Source organism: Peromyscus maniculatus, chromosome 9, assembly GCF_049852395.1.
Source record: "Peromyscus maniculatus bairdii isolate BWxNUB_F1_BW_parent chromosome 9, HU_Pman_BW_mat_3.1, whole genome shotgun sequence".
NCBI classification, from domain to species: domain Eukaryota; kingdom Metazoa; phylum Chordata; class Mammalia; order Rodentia; family Cricetidae; genus Peromyscus; species Peromyscus maniculatus.
This window is the reverse complement of record NC_134860.1, coordinates 41,846,552-41,868,489: the sequence shown is the minus strand read 5'-3', so window position 1 is coordinate 41,868,489 and position 21,938 is coordinate 41,846,552. Positions and strand designations below refer to the sequence as shown.

Sequence of the window (21,938 nt, the reverse complement as noted above, 5' to 3'; positions counted from 1 at the left end):
TCCCTGCACAAACGCAAGGGGGAAAGTCCATACTAATCTGTCTGGTAGCATTTGTCATAAGAGTCAAGTTCTTTGCTGAGGACTTACATGGAAATAAGGATGGCCTCATATAGACTTCTTCCCCATGATGGATAGATGGACAGTGTGACCCATGCCACATGCTAGTGATTGGTAGTGTATGATGAATGTAGTCTCGGCTATTTCCAGTGGGTGCACGGGTATGCTTTATTGTAAAAAGTCAGTTCAGAATGAGAAGGTGACGAATGCCAGGGAGGAACTTAAATCCTTCTCAAGCTTAAAGTTCTTTAAAATGATAGTTTCAAAGAACCAGACTGGAACTTACAAGGATAATTTCTTCATACATTAAATTTCTGACTCATTGTGAGTCTCAGGTCAGATCCATTGCAGGGGGAACTTCTGAAGTATAATGCCCTCATCTGGAAGAAACCTTTCCTCAAAACACAGTGTCATCTGCTGAGGTAAAAGAGTAGCTTCAACCATCCGTCTCCCTTTCATGCCTTGCACAGACATGCTGACTATCAGAGGCATGTGGCTTTTGCTGCAGGCACCATCCACCCAGGCCAATATGAAGCTTCCTCTTGACACTGCTTAGATGCTGCATCAAAAGGGTTTTATTACCCCATCTCCATCTCCAGGAGGATCTTCTCAATTCTTCATTTCATCTGATGGGCCTCTTCTGCACACATAAAAACAGATAAATGAATCTTTAAAAAATTAGTTTGAAATCAATAGTCAAGGCAACAGCACCTAAAACACCATGTCTCAATATGTCTTAGAATGTTTCAGTCTCTATATTGTGGCCATCATTGGTGCTGTAGTTCAAGGAAAACAGAGGCAAATAGCTACAGGATTTTTTTTTATTTTTTTATAATCCTGTATTGAATGTTCTCACTTCTTGAGATGAATTATAAAACATAGGTGCCATTCTCAAAATATGATGTGAATGATCATGTCATGAACATATGTGTATCTATACTGTGGGTTTTGTTTGATTGTTTTTTTGTTTGTTTTTTTGAGCAGCTAAACATTTGATGTCAGGTGTAGAATATGGGTCATTTTTTTAAATCATGAAGTGGATATCTGTTGCAACATACTTTGTTTGTGTTCTGACAAATGAAGCTTGCTTGGAAATCAGAGAGTGGAGCTAGCCACTGGTTAATTATAGAGGCCAGGAGGTCTTGGCACACTTGAATCCCAGCATTTGGGAGGCTCAGGCTTTTGATCTTAGCACTTGGGAAGATCATGCCTTTGATTCCACCACACTGGAGGCTCACACCTTCCATACAAGCACATGACATGTGGAAACAGGATCTCTGCATATGGTCTGAGTATTCATAGGAGTAAGAAGTTTCTAGTGGCTGTTGCTCTGTCTGCTTCAATGATCTTTCAGCTTCTACCCTCAGTATTTGACCCCGTGTTTTTATTGTTAAGACTCCACTTGATTGAGTCCACACAAAAGGCACCATCTCTCTTTGTAGCCCTATCAGGCTGGGAACTCAAAATGTTTCCAAAACTACCTGGAATTTTCAGAGCTCCATCTCTCCCTGCTGAGTCCTAGGGTTAAAGGAGTGTGACACCACACTTGAGCCAAAAAGCTGGATTAAGAATGAACAGTTGCTCTCTTGGCTGAAGAGAATTGCTGAAGAAGGAAGGGTAAGGCTCTTAGCTCTGACCTCTTGGGCTTTTATCTTTACATTGGCTCTGTGTTTCTTATTTACTAAGATTGTTGGTTACATCTACAACAAATAAACAAAACAAACAAACATAAAAAAACAGTTGAAAGTTGCTTTTTAATTATGAAAATGTAGTCATTTGACTCAATGGTGGCTTAAAGGGGCATTCAGTATCTATAGTGTATAGCCTTAGCAAAATATCAAATCAAGGAAAAAACAAAAGAAAGAACCAAAAAAATAAAAAGACAAACAAAACATCAAATCAAAACAAAGAAAACCAAAATCTCAATGCAAGAAAACCCAAGACAAACAAAAATATTTACACAAAGCAGAGTTCTCTTCATGATGATTTAGTGGCATTGTCCTACACTCTGTGGCTGGCTTAGGACATATAGTAGGAATGAAGCCACAGATTGTAATACCCTTTTCAAGACAAGTGTAGCAATGACATTTTGGGGCTTTGTATGTTAAGCCCTTGCCAAGGTTGATCCTATGCTATGTTGGCCACTAGATGATTCTTTAAGGCAACATGTGTCTGTGTTCCTTGCCTATTCAAGACCAAAAGAGGACATGAGGAGCTGCTGCTATCCAAAGATATAAAAGCTCCCGGTGACATCACATCAGAATTCTTTCTCAGGACAGTTCACTTCAGTCAAGGCTGTGACACAGGAAAATCTGCAGTTGATTTCCTAATGGACAAAAGAAATGACTAAGAAGACTAGCAAAGGATTGTTGTTTTACATAAAACAAAACAGTTATCTAGCAAGAATTACAGTTACATTATCTAGTCTATTTGTATTTGGCAAAATAAAACAAATATTCTATCTTATATTTATGAGTCTAAAGTTTCATATCTAAATTATGTTTTATCATAACTAAGGAAAATTGTAACTATCTAGTCTTCCATTACATCAAAAACCTCAGAAGGATACAATATTATCTAAGTAAACAGGAAGTGCATTGTAAGCAACTTCCAAAAATCTAGAATGGCAGAGACAGCTGGCTGCCTGGGCAGTCATCCAAAGTTCTTCTGTAACATTAAGGAATCCATTCTTCAGCCAACAGGCCTACAGTCTCTCAGTTGCTTCTCGCTGTGTCCTGTAGAATATCTGGGAGTTGCTTCTGTGAAGCAGGAACCTAAAAGACTATCTCACCTTGCAAAGTTCAGCAGTCGATATGAGGGTACTTTGTAGCCCAGTGGCTAACTTTTGCCACTATGAAAGATAACTCCATATGCAGGTTGTAGTCCAAAGCTGATCCATGGCTTGGACTTGCCTCTACTGGATGTGCCTCCCTTTGGTAGGCCTTGCATTCTTGTGGAGAGTGATGGGGGAGGGGGTTTGGGGGGATTGGGGGGAGGACTGGGGTGGTGGGGAGAGGGAAGAGGTGATTCTCTGATTGATGTGTAAAATGAAAAAGTTTTCTTAATAAAAAAAATGGAAAAAAAGAAAGTAACACAGGGCTGGTTTTCCAGACACACACAGTGGCAAACACAATAAAGAGGAGCAACTTGTATGGCTCAGCTGAAAAAGAAATTGCCATGAAGCCTGATGACCCAAGTTTGTTCCTGGGAACTCGTGTAAAGTTGGAAGGAGAAGATAGATTCCCTAGAGTTTTCCTCTGATCTCCACATGCAAGCAATGGCATGCACACACCTCTCTCTGTACAGACAAAAATACAATCCAAAGAGACCCTGTCACTAAGTAGAAGGTAAACACAGACACCTGAGACCACCCAATGACCACAACACCCATGCTCACACTCACACAAACACATATGCATACATGTGCACACACACACACACACACACACACACACACACATACACACACACCACAGTTGAAAAAACTGCAACAACAAAATCCCCCATCTAGCCTGCACTGTCTCACAACTCATTCAGACAACTTTAAAATATTACCTGGTAGACTTATGAATTTTCAAGTTTGACACTCAGTCCAGTGGCCCAGTAGAAATGGATGTAGACCAGAATGACCAAGTCTCAAGTTCTAGTCACCACTCTGCATGCCCTGGGAATCATCCAGAGCTGGAAGTCTGTATGTAAGCTTTAGGAAAACACATACTAGCCGCCACTACTCTCTATCAAGTCTTGGTCAATTCTTACCTCATCCCTCTTTCAGGAATTGTCTTGAGCCCTCTGACCATGACTGTAACAATTCCAAGGCCTCACAGAACTGGTGCCATTGTGGGCTGCAGCAGATCTAACCATCTTTAGCCCTTCTGACACTGGAGCCTCCCTCTAAGCTGGGTGTGTTTCATTTTGCTCTCTGAATGTCTCCCCGGGGAGATGTAAGCAATGTGAAGTTTGATTTGTTATGTAGTGCTCATTTTCAATGACAGCACAGGGCCTGTTGGACAGTAAGCACTTCTGGGGATGTTGTGAATGTGTTGCTCTGATTGATTGATAAATAAAATGCTGATTGCCCAGAAGCCAGGTAGGAAGTACAGAATAGGCAGGATAAGCAGAAAAGAGAAATCTGGGAAGAGGAAGACTGAGTCAGGTGTCGACAGCCAGAGACAGAGGAAGCATGATGTGAAAGTACAGGTAACGCACAAACCACATGGCAACTTACAGATCGATAGAAATGGGTTAATTTAAGATATGAGAACTGGATAGAAGGAAGCCTGAGCCATTAGCCCAAACAGTTAAATAATATAAGCATCTGTGTGTGTATTTGGATCTGAGTGGCTGCGGGCCAGGGTAGGACTGGAGTTAACTCCAGCAACAAAGCACTTTAAACATGCAAGCCAGAAGTAGGACATGGTGGCCCTTGCCTTTCATCCCAGCACTCAGAAGGCAGAGGCAGATAGATGTCTATGAGTTTGAGGACGGCTTGGTTTACTGAATGAGTCCAAGACAGCCAGAGCCTCATAGTAAGACACTATCTCCAAAAACAAACAAAGAAAGAAAGAAAAACTGGGTTGGAGAGTTGGATCAGCAGTTAAGAGCACCTGCTCATTGTAGAGAATAAGGGTTCAATTCCCAGCAACCATACAGAGGTTCAAACACACTCTTCCAGCCTTTTCAGGACCAAGAACACATGTGGTGCTCAAACATACCTGCAGGAAAACACTCATATACATAAAAAATAAAATAATTATTTAAAAAGGGAAAAACAAAAAGTTAAAACAACATACATATGCAAGTCAGGGGCTTATGAAAAGGCTTAGCAAGTAAAGGTTAGTTGTACAAACCTGGAGACCTAAGTTCAATCCCCAGAATTTTCTTAAACGTGGAGGAAAATAAAAAATGAGACCAAACAAAGTAGTCTTATACCTCTACATGTTCTCATATACAAAATAATAATTTGTAAAAAGAAAAAAGAGAAAAGAAATTTTCAAAAAGACAGCCAAAGAACTGTCACATCAGTTATGATGGAGATAGGGCTCTGTGATAGAGCACAGGGAAGGGCCTGTTTCCATTCTTAGCACCTAAAAAAAACACACTAAATATGTGGAAGGAAGTGAATTCAAGCTCCATTTTCCTCTGAATTTAGCATGAAGGAGTGAGGGTCTTAGAGCCCAGAAGACCTGCCTGGAATTCCTGCTCCGTGTGACATTGCCCCTCATCTGACCTGGAGCCTGGCTCAGGGGGCCACTTTGCTGAAGAATCCCTCTTTTTAAGGACTACACAAACCAGAGCCAATTGTCCATGAACTTTTTCACAAGGCTCCATTACAATTTGGCCAGACAGGGTGATTCATAGAGCCAGATCCAGGACAATAAGTAACAACACTTCCTCACTTCCTCCCCCATTCCTGCCTGCAAGCCTAGGCCCCATGCCTAACCCCAACACCAAAATGCTTCTAGCATAGACCACTATGGGTTATTTATTTAGGGGTCTCTAAATAATTACTTAAGTGTCACCATGGCTTGGAGAGTGGCCATGGAGACTGGAGCAGAAAATGTCCCCATGGATCCATTACTGACAGGGGTCTGCATCCTCCCTGACAATTGTTTTCACCATGGTCTTTTGAGTGATTTTGAAAAGCTATGGTGAGTGTTAGGATGCATAAGAACACACACATGAAGCTCAGACAACAATATTTGGAAGGTTTGTTCTCTCTATTATGTGGGTCCCAGTTAGAAACGCAGGTGTGTAGGCTTGGCAGCAAGTACCTTTACCTGCTGAGCGATCTCACCAGCTGATCATCTCAATCAAGGAATTTTATAAGGTGTACATCAGTATTAAGTTCTCTGAGTAGATCTCTGTGCTTTATTAGTAAGTGTAGATTACATCCACCGCCCATAAAATGAATGATTGCCTTAGTGAAAGTCCCTCTTCAACAAATGATGGCCATGGAGGAAGCTGTGGAAGATGGTGTTTGGGTGGAAGCTCCACCTCAACCCCTGGCACCCTGGCATCAATATACCCAAAGAGTCTGGAATGTTCTGGTGGAAGAACCACCTCAACTCCTCTCTCCTGTCTATCTCCACAAACCTGCCCCTTCAAAGCCTGTCAAGCACAGCTCCTCCCCACAGAGGCTCAAGACCACTCCCACATGGTATATAAGCTGCATCCCAGAAAACAGACATGTGGTTCTTCTGGTGTCTCTTCCCAGTCTCCTCTCTGAGGGGCTTGAAAATCACCCAGGAATACATTATCCATTAAACTGTGGCTTTTCCAATTCAGCCCCATTCGGTTTGATTTGGATTTAATTTGCTGCATTGGCAGAGAGGCCTTCAGGTTGCAAAGACTTCTCAGTTGGAGGTAGGAGGTTGGAAGACGGGGTCTGGAGGACTTAAAGCCTCTGTGGAGCCTCCCCTTTGGTTGTAAGCTACACTCTGGGTGTCTTTGTGTTCTTAACTTTTCATTCCTTTAGCCACTAGAGCTAGCATTGAACCTAGGACCATGTGCATGCTAAATAACTGCTAGAACATTGAGTTACATCCCAGGTCTGGAACTCCTTTCATCTTTCACAATTACAGAGCAGGCTGAATGAAGAGAGTCGGCTCTCAATTTGTCCACCCCAAGACTGGTCCCTGGAATGGCTGACAGAATGCTCTCAAGACTGGGAATGTAGCTGGACATTGGAAACAGCCAGGCATGGTGACATATGCCTTTAATCCCAGAAAGCGAGCCTTTAATCCCAGGGAGTGATGGCAGAAAGCAGAAAGATCTATATGGCGTCACAGGGCTTTACTCTCAGCATTTGGGAGGCAGAGCCAGGTGGATCTCTGAATTTGAGGCCAGCCTGGTCTACAAAGGGAGTTCCATCCAAGATAGCCAGGACTGTTGGACAGAGAAACCCTATAGCATGAATCTTGAGTCTTTATTAATAAAACAAACCTGGAGCCAGGTATTGGGGTGAAATGCTGGATGGTCAGAGAGACAGAACAAGCCACAGCTAACCTCACCTGGCCAACTTCTCAGCTGATCTTGTTTCTTCAGTCTGGAAACTTCTGTGTCCTCATATCCGAATGGCTCTCAGCTAAACTGTGCTGCTCAAAATCCAAAAGCTTAACCAGGCCAAATGCTTAACCAGGCCAAATGCCTAACCAGCCAAATGCTTCTAGTTTCTGGTCCTCATGCCTTGTAGATCTTTCTGCTTTCTACCATCACTCCCTGGGATTAAAGGCTCACTTTCTGGAATTAAAGGTGTGTGTCACCATGCCTGGCTGTTTCCAATGTGGACTTGAACTCACAGAGATCCAGAGGGATTTCTATCTCTGAAATGCTAGGATTAAAGGTGTTAGTGCCACTATTTTCTAGCCTTTGTATCTAGTGGCTGTTCTATTTCTGACCCCAGATAAGTTTATTAGGATGCACAATATTTTGGGAAACACAATACCACCACAAAACCCTGTCTCAGGAAGATGAAAAACACAAAAGCAAACAAAAAATCCACCTGGGGAGGGGGCTGGAGAGATGGCTCAGAGGTTAAGAGCACTGACTGCTCTTCCAGAGGTCCTGAGTTCAATTCCCAGCACCCACATGGTAGCTCACAACTATCTGTAATGAGATCTGGCGCCCTCCTCTGTGTACATAATAAATAAATCAACCTTTTTTTAAAAAAAATCCATCTGGGATGTTTAGCTATCTGGGAGATCAAAGAGGGGCATAGTCCACACTGGGCATTAAGGACAGTTTAGCCTTCAAAGAGTTGACAGGAAACTACCATCTGCCTACACAAATCCTAATAGAAGAAGCCACATTAATCTACAAATCTGGTATCATTCATCAAACCAGCCAAACATTCTGCTGAGGACCCACATTGAGTAAGGCATAGCTGGTCCCAGGCTGCTTCCAGATACTTAGAAGATGGACAAGGAGACACACTCAATATAGTAGTAACTTGGCATTTTGGCCTAAACAATGTCATACCTTATTTCAAGTGTGTCTATAGAGGACACTTTCTGTCTCAGGCTCAGCTCAGAAAAAGGTGTTCTAGGACAGATAGTCACCAAATCATCTATCAGGCTTTTCTGATTGCTGAGATTGTAAAAGTACCAGTTTGTCAGCACCTGTCTGGGGACCCACAGGATTATTTCCTCCACACTTGAACTCTCTGACTCACAACCAGAATCAAAAGTCAGATCTGATCCAGGGAGCTATAATTATAAAACAGTCACATGAAGAAAGCTTTCCTTAACATACTCTGAGATCTGCCATGGCCAAGGGCAACTTCAACTGTCCCTCTCCTGTCCCAAGCTTGCATGGACATGCTCTCCACCAGAAGCTTGTGTCCTCTGCTGCAGCCTTCATGTCCTGTGTCTGCTCTGGAGTGTCCTCCCAACACTGCTGAGCTGGAGTTTTTCTTGCTATCAAGAATTCCTTACCAGGAACCCAGGCCCAAGGATGGTCATTTCAACTCTGCATTTCATCAGATGTGTCAAATCTACATTGTCATCCTAGATGAGAGGTGATATTCTCCAACTCTGACTACAAATAACACTGGAGCATGATCCTGAACCCTTAGAGATCAGTGGGGACACCAGAGGCCTGCATAGGTCCAGGCTGCCTGAGAAAATTAGCATGCCTACCTTATGTACCCATCCCTACATGTCTCCAGAGACTTCTTTCTTTGATCAGAGGTGATCCAGTTCAACCTATACAGCACATGGGGCTGGAAGGTCAAAAGCCAACTGCAGGAGCTGGAGAGAGAGCTCAAAGCTTAAGAGCATTTGGTGCTCTCTCACATGGTCTAACCAGCTATAATGGGATCTTTTGCCCTCCTCTGTCCTCTTCAGGAACTGCAGTCATTTCTAGCAAAGACGTGCAACAAGAAAAATAACCATTCACATAAAGTAAAAATAAATAAATAAGTCTAAAAAGAAAAAAAGTACATCAAATGCATGGCCAAGGCCAACAGAATCTACAAAAAGCAATTTCCCTATATGACTTGGAAGGTCCTTATCTCTGTTGTGTGGTTGTCAATGATGCTGTATTGCAAAAATAAACAGAGGCAGATAGCTCTGGGTCTCCTGATTTCTTTTAGACTCTCTTAATGAATGGTTTTATTTCCTGAGAGTCTGTAGAGCAGGAAAGGTGTATTTCTCAATCGGTCAGTCCTGATGACCAATTCATGAAAGTGTGTCTATAGAGTAACATATTTTAGGGATAGCTAAGTGCATGACAGCATGGATACTGATTCCACCATAAAGTGTGTATCCAGGGAGAAAACCTGGCAATCCACACAGAAGACACCAATCTGCTGTGTCACCCTGTCGTGTGGGAGGTGGTTATGGGAGAAAACCTGGCAATCCACACCCAAGACACCAATCCTCTGTGTCACCCTGTCAGGTGGGAGGTGATTATGTAGTGCAGGCTTCCTGGAACTTGCAAAGATCCATCTCTGATTATGAGTTCTAGGGTTACAGGAGTGTGACAGCACACATGACAAAACAAACTGGCCCACGTGTGAAGAGTTCGAAATTACTTTTTATTTTAATCATAAAGAATATATTTTTTAAAGGGGGCTTTAAATGGGGAATCAATGGTAGCCTTAGCAAATTTTGAAAATCAATAACAAGAACAAATAACAACAAAATAACAAATCCATAACCAAAACAATTAAGATAAAGAACTTAAACCAATAATCAAACACAAAATTAAACAATACAGAATTCTCTCACTGCAGATTGAGCAGCACAGACCTGGAGCCTGTGACTGGCCTTGGACAGATGGTAGGTAGCAAGGGAGTCAATGATTGCAACAGCCTTTTCAAGAAGAGCATAGCCATGCCTCTTTTGGGCTTTATACATCAGTTTTCACTGGGTTCAAGGATAGAAACGTTACAGACTCTGGCTCAAACACTGTTGAATTCACTTGAGTCATCTTCACTAAAGTATTCTTGATGGTCCATCAGGACGAGCACTGATTTATACACCCTGACTCCTCCTGGGAGCCCAGTAGCTCTGGATATGCTTCAGTGCTTCTTCAAAGCCCTCTACTGCTCATCCTTAGTAAGAGTGGAATCCCAAACACCTCCATGTGCAAACACACCTTAAAGGTCTACCTGAGCCAAAGCTTTTCCTCAGCTGCAATCTTTCCATCCCAAAGAGATAAATCTTCTGATAGTTTATGTTCCAAAGTACATCAATACTTTTGCACCATACAGGTTCTGAGTCTCCCTGGTGGTTTGTTCCTGAACCCCACAGCTTTTTTATTTTCTTAGGCATCCTGCACATAGTCATGCATGTATGGATATAATGTTACTTCCTCAGCTCTGAATTGTATGCTGATCCTCATGCATTTAATGCTTTGTCTATTCCTTTCTCTATATTTTGCTTCATAATAACTCCTGTTCAACAGACACATTGATCAGATTGGGTCTGGATGACCTGGAGGTCAGATGGTTTTTGCCTCACGGTAAGATCAGAGCAAAGATGGGGTTCTATTTCTGAGGAGGCCTTGATCCTAGGGTGAATGATGCCATGTTTCAAGGTGTCTGCCTTCCTTTGGCCTCCTCAGTTTCTCAATCAGTATTGTCAATAAGGAAAGGGAGTCAAGACACAGAAGCAGCCATCCAGGGTAAATGGCTAGGCACAACCAAGGCCTAGTCACACATAGGAAATAAAATAATAGGGAGACAGTGCATCATAATCCAGAATTTCCCGGAGATTGGGCTCAGCAGGTGGCTCCTGGTTTACCAGCTCCTTCTGAAGCAGGCTCTCATCCTGGGCTGTGGCCTGTTCCAGCTCAGGTGTCAGTTTCTCTGACCTAGGAGGAAAAGGCAGTTAGGACACAATCCTGCTGGGCACCTGCCATTGTCAGATGTTAAACTGCTGCCTCCCACTGCCTCAACTGTGCTGGATGCTCAACATGGATCTTTGACTGAAGTCATTGTTTGTACCCCCAAGGAATAAGAGTCACAGAGTAACTGGGCCTAGAATTTTCCTCAACCCTAAACACCTGTCAGAATTTGGCTGATTAATGGTTTTTCTGTTCTACTAGAACGAAAGGGTCTTTCTCTCACAGTCTCGGGACATCATATTGTAAAAGCAACAACTTATTAATAACATAGTCAACAGCATAGGAGTGACACTCATTATGCATGATGAGTTAATGATCAACCACATCATTTTATTGATAGCCTTATTGCAGCCTTGCATTCTGAACACTCAAACAAGGTAGTGAAGATAGCTGAGAACTCATGCCCGAGAGGCACCTTGAACATGACCAACATGCAAGACAGAATCAGTCAGTAATCCTAGAGCAGCATTTCCTGAGATGTGTGCCTGAGAATACTGGCCATGATGGATTCTGGGATCAAACAGAAACTTGTGATTTCCTAACCAGAGCTAGGAATCTGCATCCTGACTTTTTGACAGTCTGTTACAGAACACTCCCAAAAAGGTTTTTATCTTCCTTGAAGCTGAGGCATCTGCCTAGGTTCATTCTGGAAAGTCCTTAACCTATTCAGTCCAGAGAACACTTATCCAAGGAAATGGGAAAAGGCTGCACAGAGCAGTATTCAAAGGTAGGAATCTCTTTTCAACAGAGGATGTTCCTAAGTGATGCATAACTTTGAATTCCATCATGGGGAGGCAGAATCAGGCAGATCTCTGTGACTATAAGGAAAGCCTACTCAGGTCATACCAGAGCACTCAGAAGAGAGAAAGGACACAATTGCTGAGACTCTGAGTATTAAACATATTGATTCCTGGACAGAATTGTTTGTTATTTCAACCTGAACAATACTCTGAAGTGTTCTTGCCCTGCTTGTAGCTGGGAGCCATGCATGTCAGTAGGACCCCATAAATGACAGTGATCCCAGCAACAAGGGACCCACTTGGCTCCACCTGTTCCGCCCAGCCTGGGTTCCTACCTCATTTGGGAAACCTCAAAGTGATGCTGCAGCTTTTCTGCCAAGATCTTTTCCTGGGTGATCATCTCCTTCTGCTTCTGCAGGACCTGCAGGCTTCCCTCCAATCTTTCAAATTCCTGTTCATTAGAACATTATGTTCTTAGTGGAGTGTTGTATACAGGCATGCACACAGTCTAATACACATGAAGCACATACAAAGGATCAAAACAGCTTACTGGTAGGTGAGGCAAGCCAATAGAGCTTATACTACACTCATGGAAAAAAGAAGTGAGCAGAACACAACATCATGCAAGAAGAACAGATGAGTAGACAAAGCACACCAGCACATTGAAGAGTCTCACAACTCTGCCGTCATTCCATAAGGATTAATACTGCTGTGGGGAGTGTGCTCTGTTTGGCCAGACTCTGTTGAGATGGCTAGAGAATTTACTTCAGAAGCAGCAAAGCACCCACCCCAGCCCTCAACTTGTCAAAAGCCCCCATCTGTTCAGCCAATAACATCCAGATTGTATTCTCCACAATGGTAGAGCTCTCAAGGAGCAATCACAGAAAACAGGGCTCATGAGCTGCTACTCAGGCTTATGTCAATGTGAACCAATAGTCGGTCAAAGGGAAGAGAACACATTGGGATTCATGAAGAAAGAAGAAGGCCACATGCCACCCAAATCTATGACTATGAGTAGGACTCGTTTGGCATTTACATGGGATACTCCGGCTTATAAGCTGCTTCCCCTCTGTGATCTCACATGACCCCTGCCAATCACATGAGCCTCAGGACCCACAATTCACTCATTCAAAGCTCTGTGCATAGCATCCTACCTATCATAATGACATGAAGGTTTGATATGTTATTGACCCATTTCCCTCATTGGTCCGCAGTTTCAAGCAGAGCAGCGGGCATGGTGCCCTAATAATTTAGTTTCTCAGAAGAGGCAAACTTCCCAGAAGTACTTGTGCATGGACACTGAAGTGAACACCTCAGATGGCATGAGGTGGGATTGAGTAAGGTGATGGGTGAAAGCACAGGTGAGTGGATGGGCAGACAGAGACTCCAATGGGCAAATGGTGCCAGACCTTAGCCTGACACACCTACCTGCCCTTACCTGTTGTTGCTGGTTTTGGAGGTAACTGGTCTCTTTCTCTTGGTCCTCACACATCAATTTCAATGCCTCCAAGTGGATCTTCAGCAGGACCCAATCCTCTGTCCGATTCTTGTTCTCCTGCCTCAGCATGGCTACCTGGTCCTTAAGCTGAGTATGTTCCATGAGGACCTGGCTGTGCAGACCACTGGAAAAGACACTCTCTATAGTAAGGCCCTGCCAGTCTCCTTCTGCCACCCCTGCCTCCAGGAACCTTCACAACAAATAGCCCCAGGTTCTCAGGAAGACGTAGCCAAGAGCCCAAAATAGCCATGACAGCTACACTCAAAGGCCAAATAAGAGAGTAGTTAATTTAAAAAAATCTAAATACTTCAGAAAACCCAAACACCAATAGAGATCCATGTCCTTTCAAAGGAAAGAGGAGTCCCTCAACTGTCCTGAACATCAGCAAGTAGTGGACAAATGCCCTCTGAGGGAGGACAGGAGACTCAAGGGAAGTTTATTCTATCTACAGTTTCCACAGAAACCAGATCTGTAAAGCCTAGGCCTGAGCTTCCAGATGCCCAGTGCTGCCTGACATTCCCCTCATGTTGCAAATTGCTTTTCTTTTCTTTCTTTTACTTTCCTTTTCCTTTCTTCTTTCTTCCTTTCTCTCTTTCTTTCTTTCTTTCTTTCTTTCTTTCTTTCTTTCTTTCTTTCTTTCTCTCTTTCTTTCTTTTTGTTTCTTTGGTTTTTGAAACAGGGTTTCTCTGCCTAACAGTCCTATCTGCCCTGGAACTCTGTAGACCAGACTGGCCTTCAGATCACAGAGATCTGCCTACTCTGCCTCCAGAGTACTGGAATGGCACCACCACAGCTCAGTTTGCTCTTCTACCTAGAGGCTCCTGAGGCTCCAGGACAATGGTGGGAGGAGTGGATAGTCTCTTTCATACTGAGCAAAACTAAGTGCAAAAGACGCAAGTCAAAGAGATGCTTGCTAAGGTGCAAAAAGGACAGAACCAGAGCTGTGGACTCTCCAGTCTAGAGACAAAGGAAGGCAGAGGTGAGCCACTTGGGAAATCAATATGGTGCTTTCTTAGAAAATTGGGAATCAATCTCCCCCAAGACCTAGCTATACCATTCTTGGGTATATTCCCAAGGAATGCTCAATCATACCACAAGAGCACATGTTCAGCTATGTTCATAGCAGCATTGTTTGTAATAGCCTGAACCTGGAAACAACCTAGATGCCCTTCAACTGAAGAATGTATAAATAAAATTTGGTACATATATACAATGGAGTACTACTCAGAAGAGAAAAACAATGATATCAGGAGGTTTGCAGGCAAATGGATGGATCTAGAAAAAATCATCCTGAGTGAGGTAACCCAGACTCAGAAAAACAAACATGGTATGTACTCACTCATAGGTGGATACTAGATATAAAACAGAGGATGACTAGACTGCTACTAACAACTCCAGGGAGGCTACCTAGTAAAGAGGACCCTAAGAAAGACACAGGGTTCACACAACAACAGAGAAATGGATGAGATCTACATGAGCAAACTGGATGTGAGGCAGGAGTAATGAAGGGCAATGGTTGAGGGAAAGAGAGCTTAGGGGAGCGGAAGATCTCAGCTGGATAAAGAACAGTGAGGGAGAACAATAAAAAAGAGACCATGATAAATGAAGACCCCCATGGGAATAGGAAGAAGCAGAGTGCTAGAGAGGTCCCCAGAAATCCACAAAGATATCTCCACAATAGACTATTAGCAATGGTCGAGAGAAATTGTGAATTGATGTATTCTGGTGTTCAGATGGCCAAACACCATAACTGTCCTAATAGAATTCTCATCCAATGACTGATGGAAGCAGATGCAGAGATCCATGACCAGGCCCCAGGTGGAGCTCAGGGAGTCCAATAGGTGAGAAGGAGGAGGAATTGTATGAGCCAGAACTGTTGAGACCAAGATTGGAAAAAGCACAGGGACAAACAGCCAAACTAGTGGAAACACATGAACTATGAACCAACAGCTGAGGAGCCCCCAACTGGATCAGACCCTCTGGATAAGTGAGACAGTCGATTAGCTTGAACTGTTTCGGAGACCTCCAGGCAGTCAGACCTGGATCTGTCCTAGTGCACGAGCTGGCTTTTTAGAGCCTGGGTCCTATACTGGGACACTTTGCTCAGCCTGGGTGAAGGGAGGAGGGTACTAGACCTGTCTCGAATGAATCTACCACACTGAGCTGAATCCCCAGGATAATCCTTGCCCTCTAGGAGATGGGAATTGGAGGTGTATTGGGGACAGGGGAGGGGCGGAGGATGGGAGGAGGAAGGACATGGGAATCTGTGGCTGATATGTAAAATTAAATTAAACAATAAAATTTAAAAATAATAATAAATAAAAGAAAGGCAGAGATGGCCACTCAACAACTATTGGGGTCCATGCCAACAGGCACTTACCGATAGAAGACTGTCAGGTTGGCAAGCTCATCCACCTTCTCTGAAGCCTCCTTATTCTCATTCTGCAATCTCTGTAGGTCAGTCATGACCTCCTCATGCTCCATCCTCAGATCTTCATACCAAGTATTTGGCCTGTGGGAGGGCATGGCATCAGGAGCAAAGAACTTTATGAATATAGGCCTCAAGGATCATGTGAACACAAGCTGTTGTCCTGATCTACTACAACACAGTGGAGGTCTCAGTCTGGCTACTATGTACTGAAACTTCCTGGTGCTTAATTAACTTGTAATCCTGGCCCAGGCCAACAGAGACTGGGTGTTCAGATGAAGGGTGTCCTTGCTGCATGAGTCCACCCAGCAAGCCTGGAGAGACAGTCTAGCTCTCTGTTCCCAGGAGTCTATGCTACAGGTCTTGGCACACAATAAACCTGTAATGATGTTTCTCTTGTTTCAGGACAAGGATTCTTGAGCCTGGCTCATTACTACCACACAGATGGACAGAGCACATAATTCTGCATATGAGACCCACATCAGGACAGCTATAAAATCTCCCCAAGGGATTCTTATTTGGCATCAAGGTGAACACATAGGACAAGAGCAGAGCTACTTAAAGTGAGGATCACAGATCTCATATCATCACTGGCATCAATTAGAAGTATGACACAAGCATGTCATCAGGCCCACCATAGACGGCTGGCTCCCAGAGTCTGGAGGGAAACACAAACTTGCAAATGCTCGTAAACACACACACACACACACACACACAGACACACACAGACACACACACACACACACACACACACATCATCACGCCATCACACATACTCCATGCATACAGGAGACAGACAGACGGGGGGAGGGAGGGAGGAGAGAGAGAGAGAGAGAGAGAGAGAGAGAGAGAGAGAGAGAGAGAGAGCAAGAAAGAGTGAAGCAGAGGAGAGCACACATGGGATACTGAAGAAATGTGTGGAGCAATATTGTCCAAGAGTATAACTCACAAGAAATAGAAAAACAGTGACAACCCCCTTTCTTTATTATTATTATGAAAAGTCACTCATTGAAATAAATCAAGTCAGATCAGGTCTGACAAGCTGCTACCAGGATCTTCCAGCACACAATTACCTACCAGGCAAGTTCAAAGACTCACAAAAACTCACAGCAGCGAGTATCTCACACAAGCCATGTCATGGTGTTTTCAAGTGCATGCTGGGAATTCAAACAATACTGCACCAGTCCCTGAGTTGATTGACTCAGACTCCAGGCTTGGGTTTTCATTGAAGGAAGCAGAATAGTTAGAATCCCTATCTCCCTCCTGCCCAGGTTTCAAGTTCTGCCTCTCTATTGAGAGGCATCTAGGGACATGAAGTAGGGCACAGGGAAACCCTGAGGGATCAAGCTCCTAGAATCCAAGATGTTAAAATGAAGATGAAGGTGACTTTGCAGATGCAAAATTGATACCAGGAAGGTTGAAACAAGAGATACCTATTATGTACAGGTCCTTTCCTGATGAAGAATAGTTGATCACGCAGCTCATTTCTCTCCCTTGTCACCACCTGCAGCTCCACCTTCAGCCTCTGCATCTCCTTCCTCATCCCTTTCTTGGTGAGGAGGGTTGGGTGGGATGAGGGCTCCATAGCAGCCTCTGTGGGAAGATGAACACAAGTGAACTTGCATAGTGACAAGGCATAGAGGATGGACAGACCACCCTGAGGCCCAAACAGAAAGATAACCTCTGCAGCTCAGTGACAACCCAAATATTTGAGGCCAGGTGAAGATGTACTCTCTGTGTATCTCAGCTTTCCTATCATTCTGTAGAGATGTGACTATGTAAGCAGCCAGGGGTTTCCTCTGTCGCCCTACACATGTTTCAGGGAACACAGAGATGGCTTCTTCGGGCCAATTCACAGCAGCTCAGGATGCAACATGCATGGACCCAGAGCCCTGAAGTCTGCCTGTGCTTTCAGAAGCCAGGAGAAAAATAAAACTGCACAAGCACTCAGGAGCTGTGCACAGTCCAGATCTCCTGCCTGGTCACTCCAGGCCCATGGCTGGGATTGAAATGTCATGCAGAGACACAACATAGTTAACAGACTCACCAAGTCATCCCACTGCCAGCCCAGGACATGCAGAGCTTGTACAAAGGAGCCAATCTCTGCCATGGTCCCACATCTCTACAGTTTTTGACTACACTAGAGATCTACCTGCCATCCTCAGCTGCTGAATCAGGACCCTAAGGGACCACTGTCAGGGAGAGGTGGTCAGAGGAGTCTGATGGAAAGCCTGATGTCATGATGTCTTGGCCAGAAGTACTTGTCTCTCCATGTGACTAGTGTCGACAGCCACTGCATCTAAAGGAAACTCCCGAAGCTGAAGTTCAGTGATGCCTGGCCTCAGCTGGGGACACATTAGTCTCTCTGGTTCCCGCTTGTCTCCTTCTGTCCCCACATTACACCCCCAAGACCGAGGAAATGTAAAAGATAAGCATGCCCAGCATAATAGCCTTGACCTTGACAGATCCTGCCTTGGAGGAGGCACACACTAATGTTCTGGACCCTGGACTTTCAGGAAATATGAGAGGCAGGCAAGTCCATGTGCTTCTCAGAGGTTCCAGCTTCTCTGCCCCATTACTGGAGGGCCCAGTTCTAGCCCACCTCCTCCAGGAAGTCCCCATCTCCTGCCCAGCACTCACTGTGCCTTCCCCAGGAACCCTTTTTGGTTGTTTTCCTCCGAGACTCAAGGCCAGCCTCCTTCCATCTCTCTCTGTTCTCCGGATGTTCTCCATTCTCTCTTCCAAGGAGACCCCTCAGTCTTGCCAGCAGCATGTCTATGCTCTACCCTGTAGGCACTGAAGGATGCCCTGAGGCAGTTGATGTTGCTACAACACTGGTGACATCACGGGATGCCATGAGCTCTCCAGGATACAATAGAATGTCCAGAGAAGGAACTGCTGATGTCATGGGGAACAGCCTTGGCCACCCTGCTAACTGGTTCTCCCTTAACTGATACAGAAGCCAAAGTTCACTTTCGTGGAGCCGCTTTAGGAACATAGAAGCAATTCAGCACCTCCTCTTTCTAAACCCGAGTTCTCTTCCCTTCATTGGAAGCCCCATAGTACATACCATGTCATGAACTTAGCCATACTATCCAAACACTGCCCAGGAATATCTCATTCTTTTTAATATCCCTCTGTTCATCAATATGAGCAATTAAATACTATTACACCACAGATGATACCCCAACTCCTTTCATTCAGAATTCAAATTAGGCTGGAGTTCAGACACTTACATTCCTGATGAGTACCATGGTATACTATCCAAGGCCCAGATTTGTTATAGAACTGGGTGTAGACAAGCAATGTGTTGCTGTCAGTAAGAGGCCCTGCCCAGGACCTCTGACCATAAGAGACTTTAGAGGAATCACCTCTCCTCTTTTCCAAGACTGCTAGTGATGTACAGTCTTCACTTGGGAGCCACAGGCTACAGAGCCCTTCAAAAGGGACTCACATTACTAGGACACTACATGTTTCTGTTTTCTTTGTGTTTAAGGCAGTTAAATTCAAATAGACAGTGCTTAGCCAGGGATCTGCCATGTCATCCTGGACCTCACATCCTAGGTGATTTTCCAGGAATTCATTAAAGCTGGTTTTCTTGGTTCTACAGCTTCTGGTTTCAAAGTAAAATAACAACAAACACTGAATATCTCTCAGACAGAACAAATAAATAACAGTAATGTATTTACATGAGCACATCAGTGGCAAATCAAGCCTGATGAGTGGGAAACCAGGACTGTGTTCTGACCTGTGTGTGCCTAGACAGAGGGGGGATTGGGCGCATATTAGCATCCTCTGCAGAGACAGAGTGAGGTGGAATGAACACTGACCAGGCTGAACAACCATCCTGAGCCCCTGCAGGTATGGTTACAAGCAGACTCCCAGTCAATCTTCCAAGGAGCTCCTGCTGAGGCCATGGTCTTTGTCTGATCCTGTGCACCATTTAAGGTCAAGCAGGCATCTGTCCAAGGGATACAAAATTCTTCCATTCATTAGCTGACAGGACAAGGAGCCATGGTCAGGAATGGTGACCTCCTGCCATAAACTATGTGACAAAAAATTATGTAGAATTCATCGGTGTGAAAAATCAGGGGCCTCCTGTGTGGTTTGGTGTCTGTGTTAGCCTTGTGCAACAGCTTTATGAGTCCAGTTCCTATATTCATTGGGTTTTCCATCATGATGCCCTTTGGTATGCCTGGAACCAAACTGAGCTGAGGTCAGAGAGCTGGATTCACAGAGTGGAGGGTACATTACTGAATTAGGTTTGAAGAATTGGTCCAGCTCCACCACGTACCACCTGGCTGAACTTGGATCATCATTTTCCTTCCCATGTATATACCCTAGGGGAATGGCCAAGGAGCATTGTCTCTGGAATGACAGTGCCTGCCTCAGACCAGCAGGTCACCAGAAGTCAATTCAGCTCAAGCCAGTTCTCTGCAACAGGAGTAAAGATCAGGAGATAGACAGCCTTTAAGAGGCTGCTTAGGCAGCAGGATCCCTGCACATGGTCAGGAGATGGTGACTTTGCCACCTGCCTCCTTAGCTTAGTGCCCAGAAGAAAAGATGCCAATGGGGCTGGAAGTGCTGGGCCAGGGGCATCAGTGTCCTTATCAGACACTGGAAGGCAGGCTGCCACTCACTTCCAGAAGGGATGGGGATTTCGTCCTCTCCTGCCTCCACTTCAAGTCTGTCTGCCATTCTTTTTGTTCGTTCGTTCGTTCGTTCGTTCGTTCGTTCGTTCGTTCGTTCGTTTGTTCGTTCCTTCCTTCCTTCCTTCCTTTCTTCCTTCCTCCCTCCCTCACTTCCTTCCTTCATTCCTTCCTTTCTTCTTTCCTTCATTCCTAATTTCATTCCTTCTTAATTTCCTTCCTTAATTCTTTAATTCCTTGCTTATTTCCTTCCTTCTTTCCTTCCTTCTTTCCTTCCTTCTTTCTTTCTTTCTTTCTTTCTTTCTTTCTTTCTTTCTTTCTTTCTTTCTTTTTTCTCCCTCCCTCCCTCCCTCCCTCCCTCCCTCCCTCCCTCCCTCCTTTCTTTCTTTCTTTCTTTCTTTCTTTCTTTCTTTCTTTCTTTCTTTCTTTCTTTCTTTCTTTCTTTCCAGACTTGCTTTGGAACTCAGAGATGTGTCCACCTATGCCTCCAGTGTTCTGGGACTAAAAGTGTGGTCAGCCACCACCCAGGTAGTTCAAGAGTCTAGGGCTCTATGCTAGGACTCTGATTTGAGAGAAAGGAAGCAGGAGATAGATGCATTCTAGTTTAATGACAAAGACAACTTCAGAACAGAGAGACAAAGAGCCAAACTAACCCCAACACACAGTGAGAGCTGCAACTGGGCTAGAGTGCTCCACACATAGAGACAGGAGACATTTCCAGGTAGGGTGGTGGACAGAGGCTGTACCCAGGCTGCAAAGGTGTCAGTGATGGGTGCTAGGTTTCAATCCTTGTGTGACAGCTGCACTCTGGCTTGTGCATGGGCTTCTCCATTCTAACGCTCCTCACATTTCTTTCACTTCATCTGGAAGTTGTTTTGAAGACAGGGTTTCACGCTGTAAACTTGTCTGACCTGGAACTTGCTATGTAGAAGAGGCTGGCCATCAGCTTACAGAAATCTGCATACCTCTGCCTCCTGAGTCCTGGGATAAAAGGCATCCATCACAAGGCCTGGATTTCTCTCTCTCTCTCTCTCTCTCTCTCTCTCTCTCTCTCTCTCTCTCTCTCTCTCTCTGTGTGTGTGTGTGTGTGTGTGTGTATGCTGGAGATCAAACACAGGGCCCATGCATGCTAAGCAAGCACTCTACCACTGAGCTATACCTATCCCTACTCTCTAGAAATGTTTATAGACACAGCACTAGGAAGGGGTTAGGGAACCATCACCCCAAGTCACTTGGGCATCCTAGTTTTGGTGATGGCCAGATTGGCTGTAGATAAGACTCAGGACATGGACAAAAGTCGTGTTTAAGTTTTTCTCCTCCACAACACTGGTTGTGTTGAAATTCTCACACTGAGAATTTAACAAAACACCTGATCCCATCAGCACACATAGGCCTTTTGGTGGTGACACCTACTTCCTGTCCAGGTCAGTCCTCACAGAAGTGTACTTTCTATGCTGTTTACACTCTCTAGCTGTTTGTCAGACAGAGGATTTCACGACCCCTGACAACCCGGAGCCTCCCTTCTCTCACACATTGTAGGTCATCAGGTCGGAGAGCAGCATCATGTGCCTCCTGTTGATGTTCATGCCATGGTTGACCATCGTGTACTGGATCTTGTTGATGATGGTTGTCCGAACAGCCTCAATGCCCAGAGTTTTCTCCACCTAGGGAGAGCTAGGAGTGAGTGGAGGCAATCCCTTCTGGGAGCTACCTTA

General features: G+C 44.5%; 1 protein-coding gene across 1 annotated transcript; it reads right to left on the bottom strand.

Moving 5' to 3' along the window:
- Nucleotides 1-9,574: 9,574 nt before the first annotated feature.
- LOC143267333 (disks large homolog 5-like) lies at nt 9,575-18,468 on the bottom strand. The gene is made up of 6 exons (XM_076544776.1): nt 18,215-18,468; nt 17,008-17,167; nt 15,527-15,658; nt 13,087-13,270; nt 11,984-12,099; nt 9,575-10,875 (listed from the first exon to the last, which is right to left on the bottom strand). The coding sequence occupies exons 1-6, from the start codon at nt 18,345-18,347 to the stop codon at nt 10,716-10,718; spliced, it is 885 nt and encodes a 294-aa protein (XP_076400891.1). The 5' UTR covers nt 18,348-18,468; the 3' UTR covers nt 9,575-10,715.
- Nucleotides 18,469-21,938: the final 3,470 nt, after the last annotated feature.

Excerpts from the sequence above, each read along its gene's own strand:
- LOC143267333 (XM_076544776.1), bottom strand. The coding sequence starts at position 18,347 with ATGCTGCTGGCAAGACTGAGGGGTCTCCTTGGAAGAGAGAATGGAGAA. Across the intron at positions 17,168-18,214 it reads GGGTTCCTGGGGAAGGCACA|AGGCTGCTATGGAGCCCTCA; the intron begins GTGAGTGCTGGG and ends ATCTTCCCACAG. Across the intron at positions 15,659-17,007 it reads AAAGGACCTGTACATAATAG|GCCAAATACTTGGTATGAAG; the intron begins GTATCTCTTGTT and ends GCCCTCCCACAG.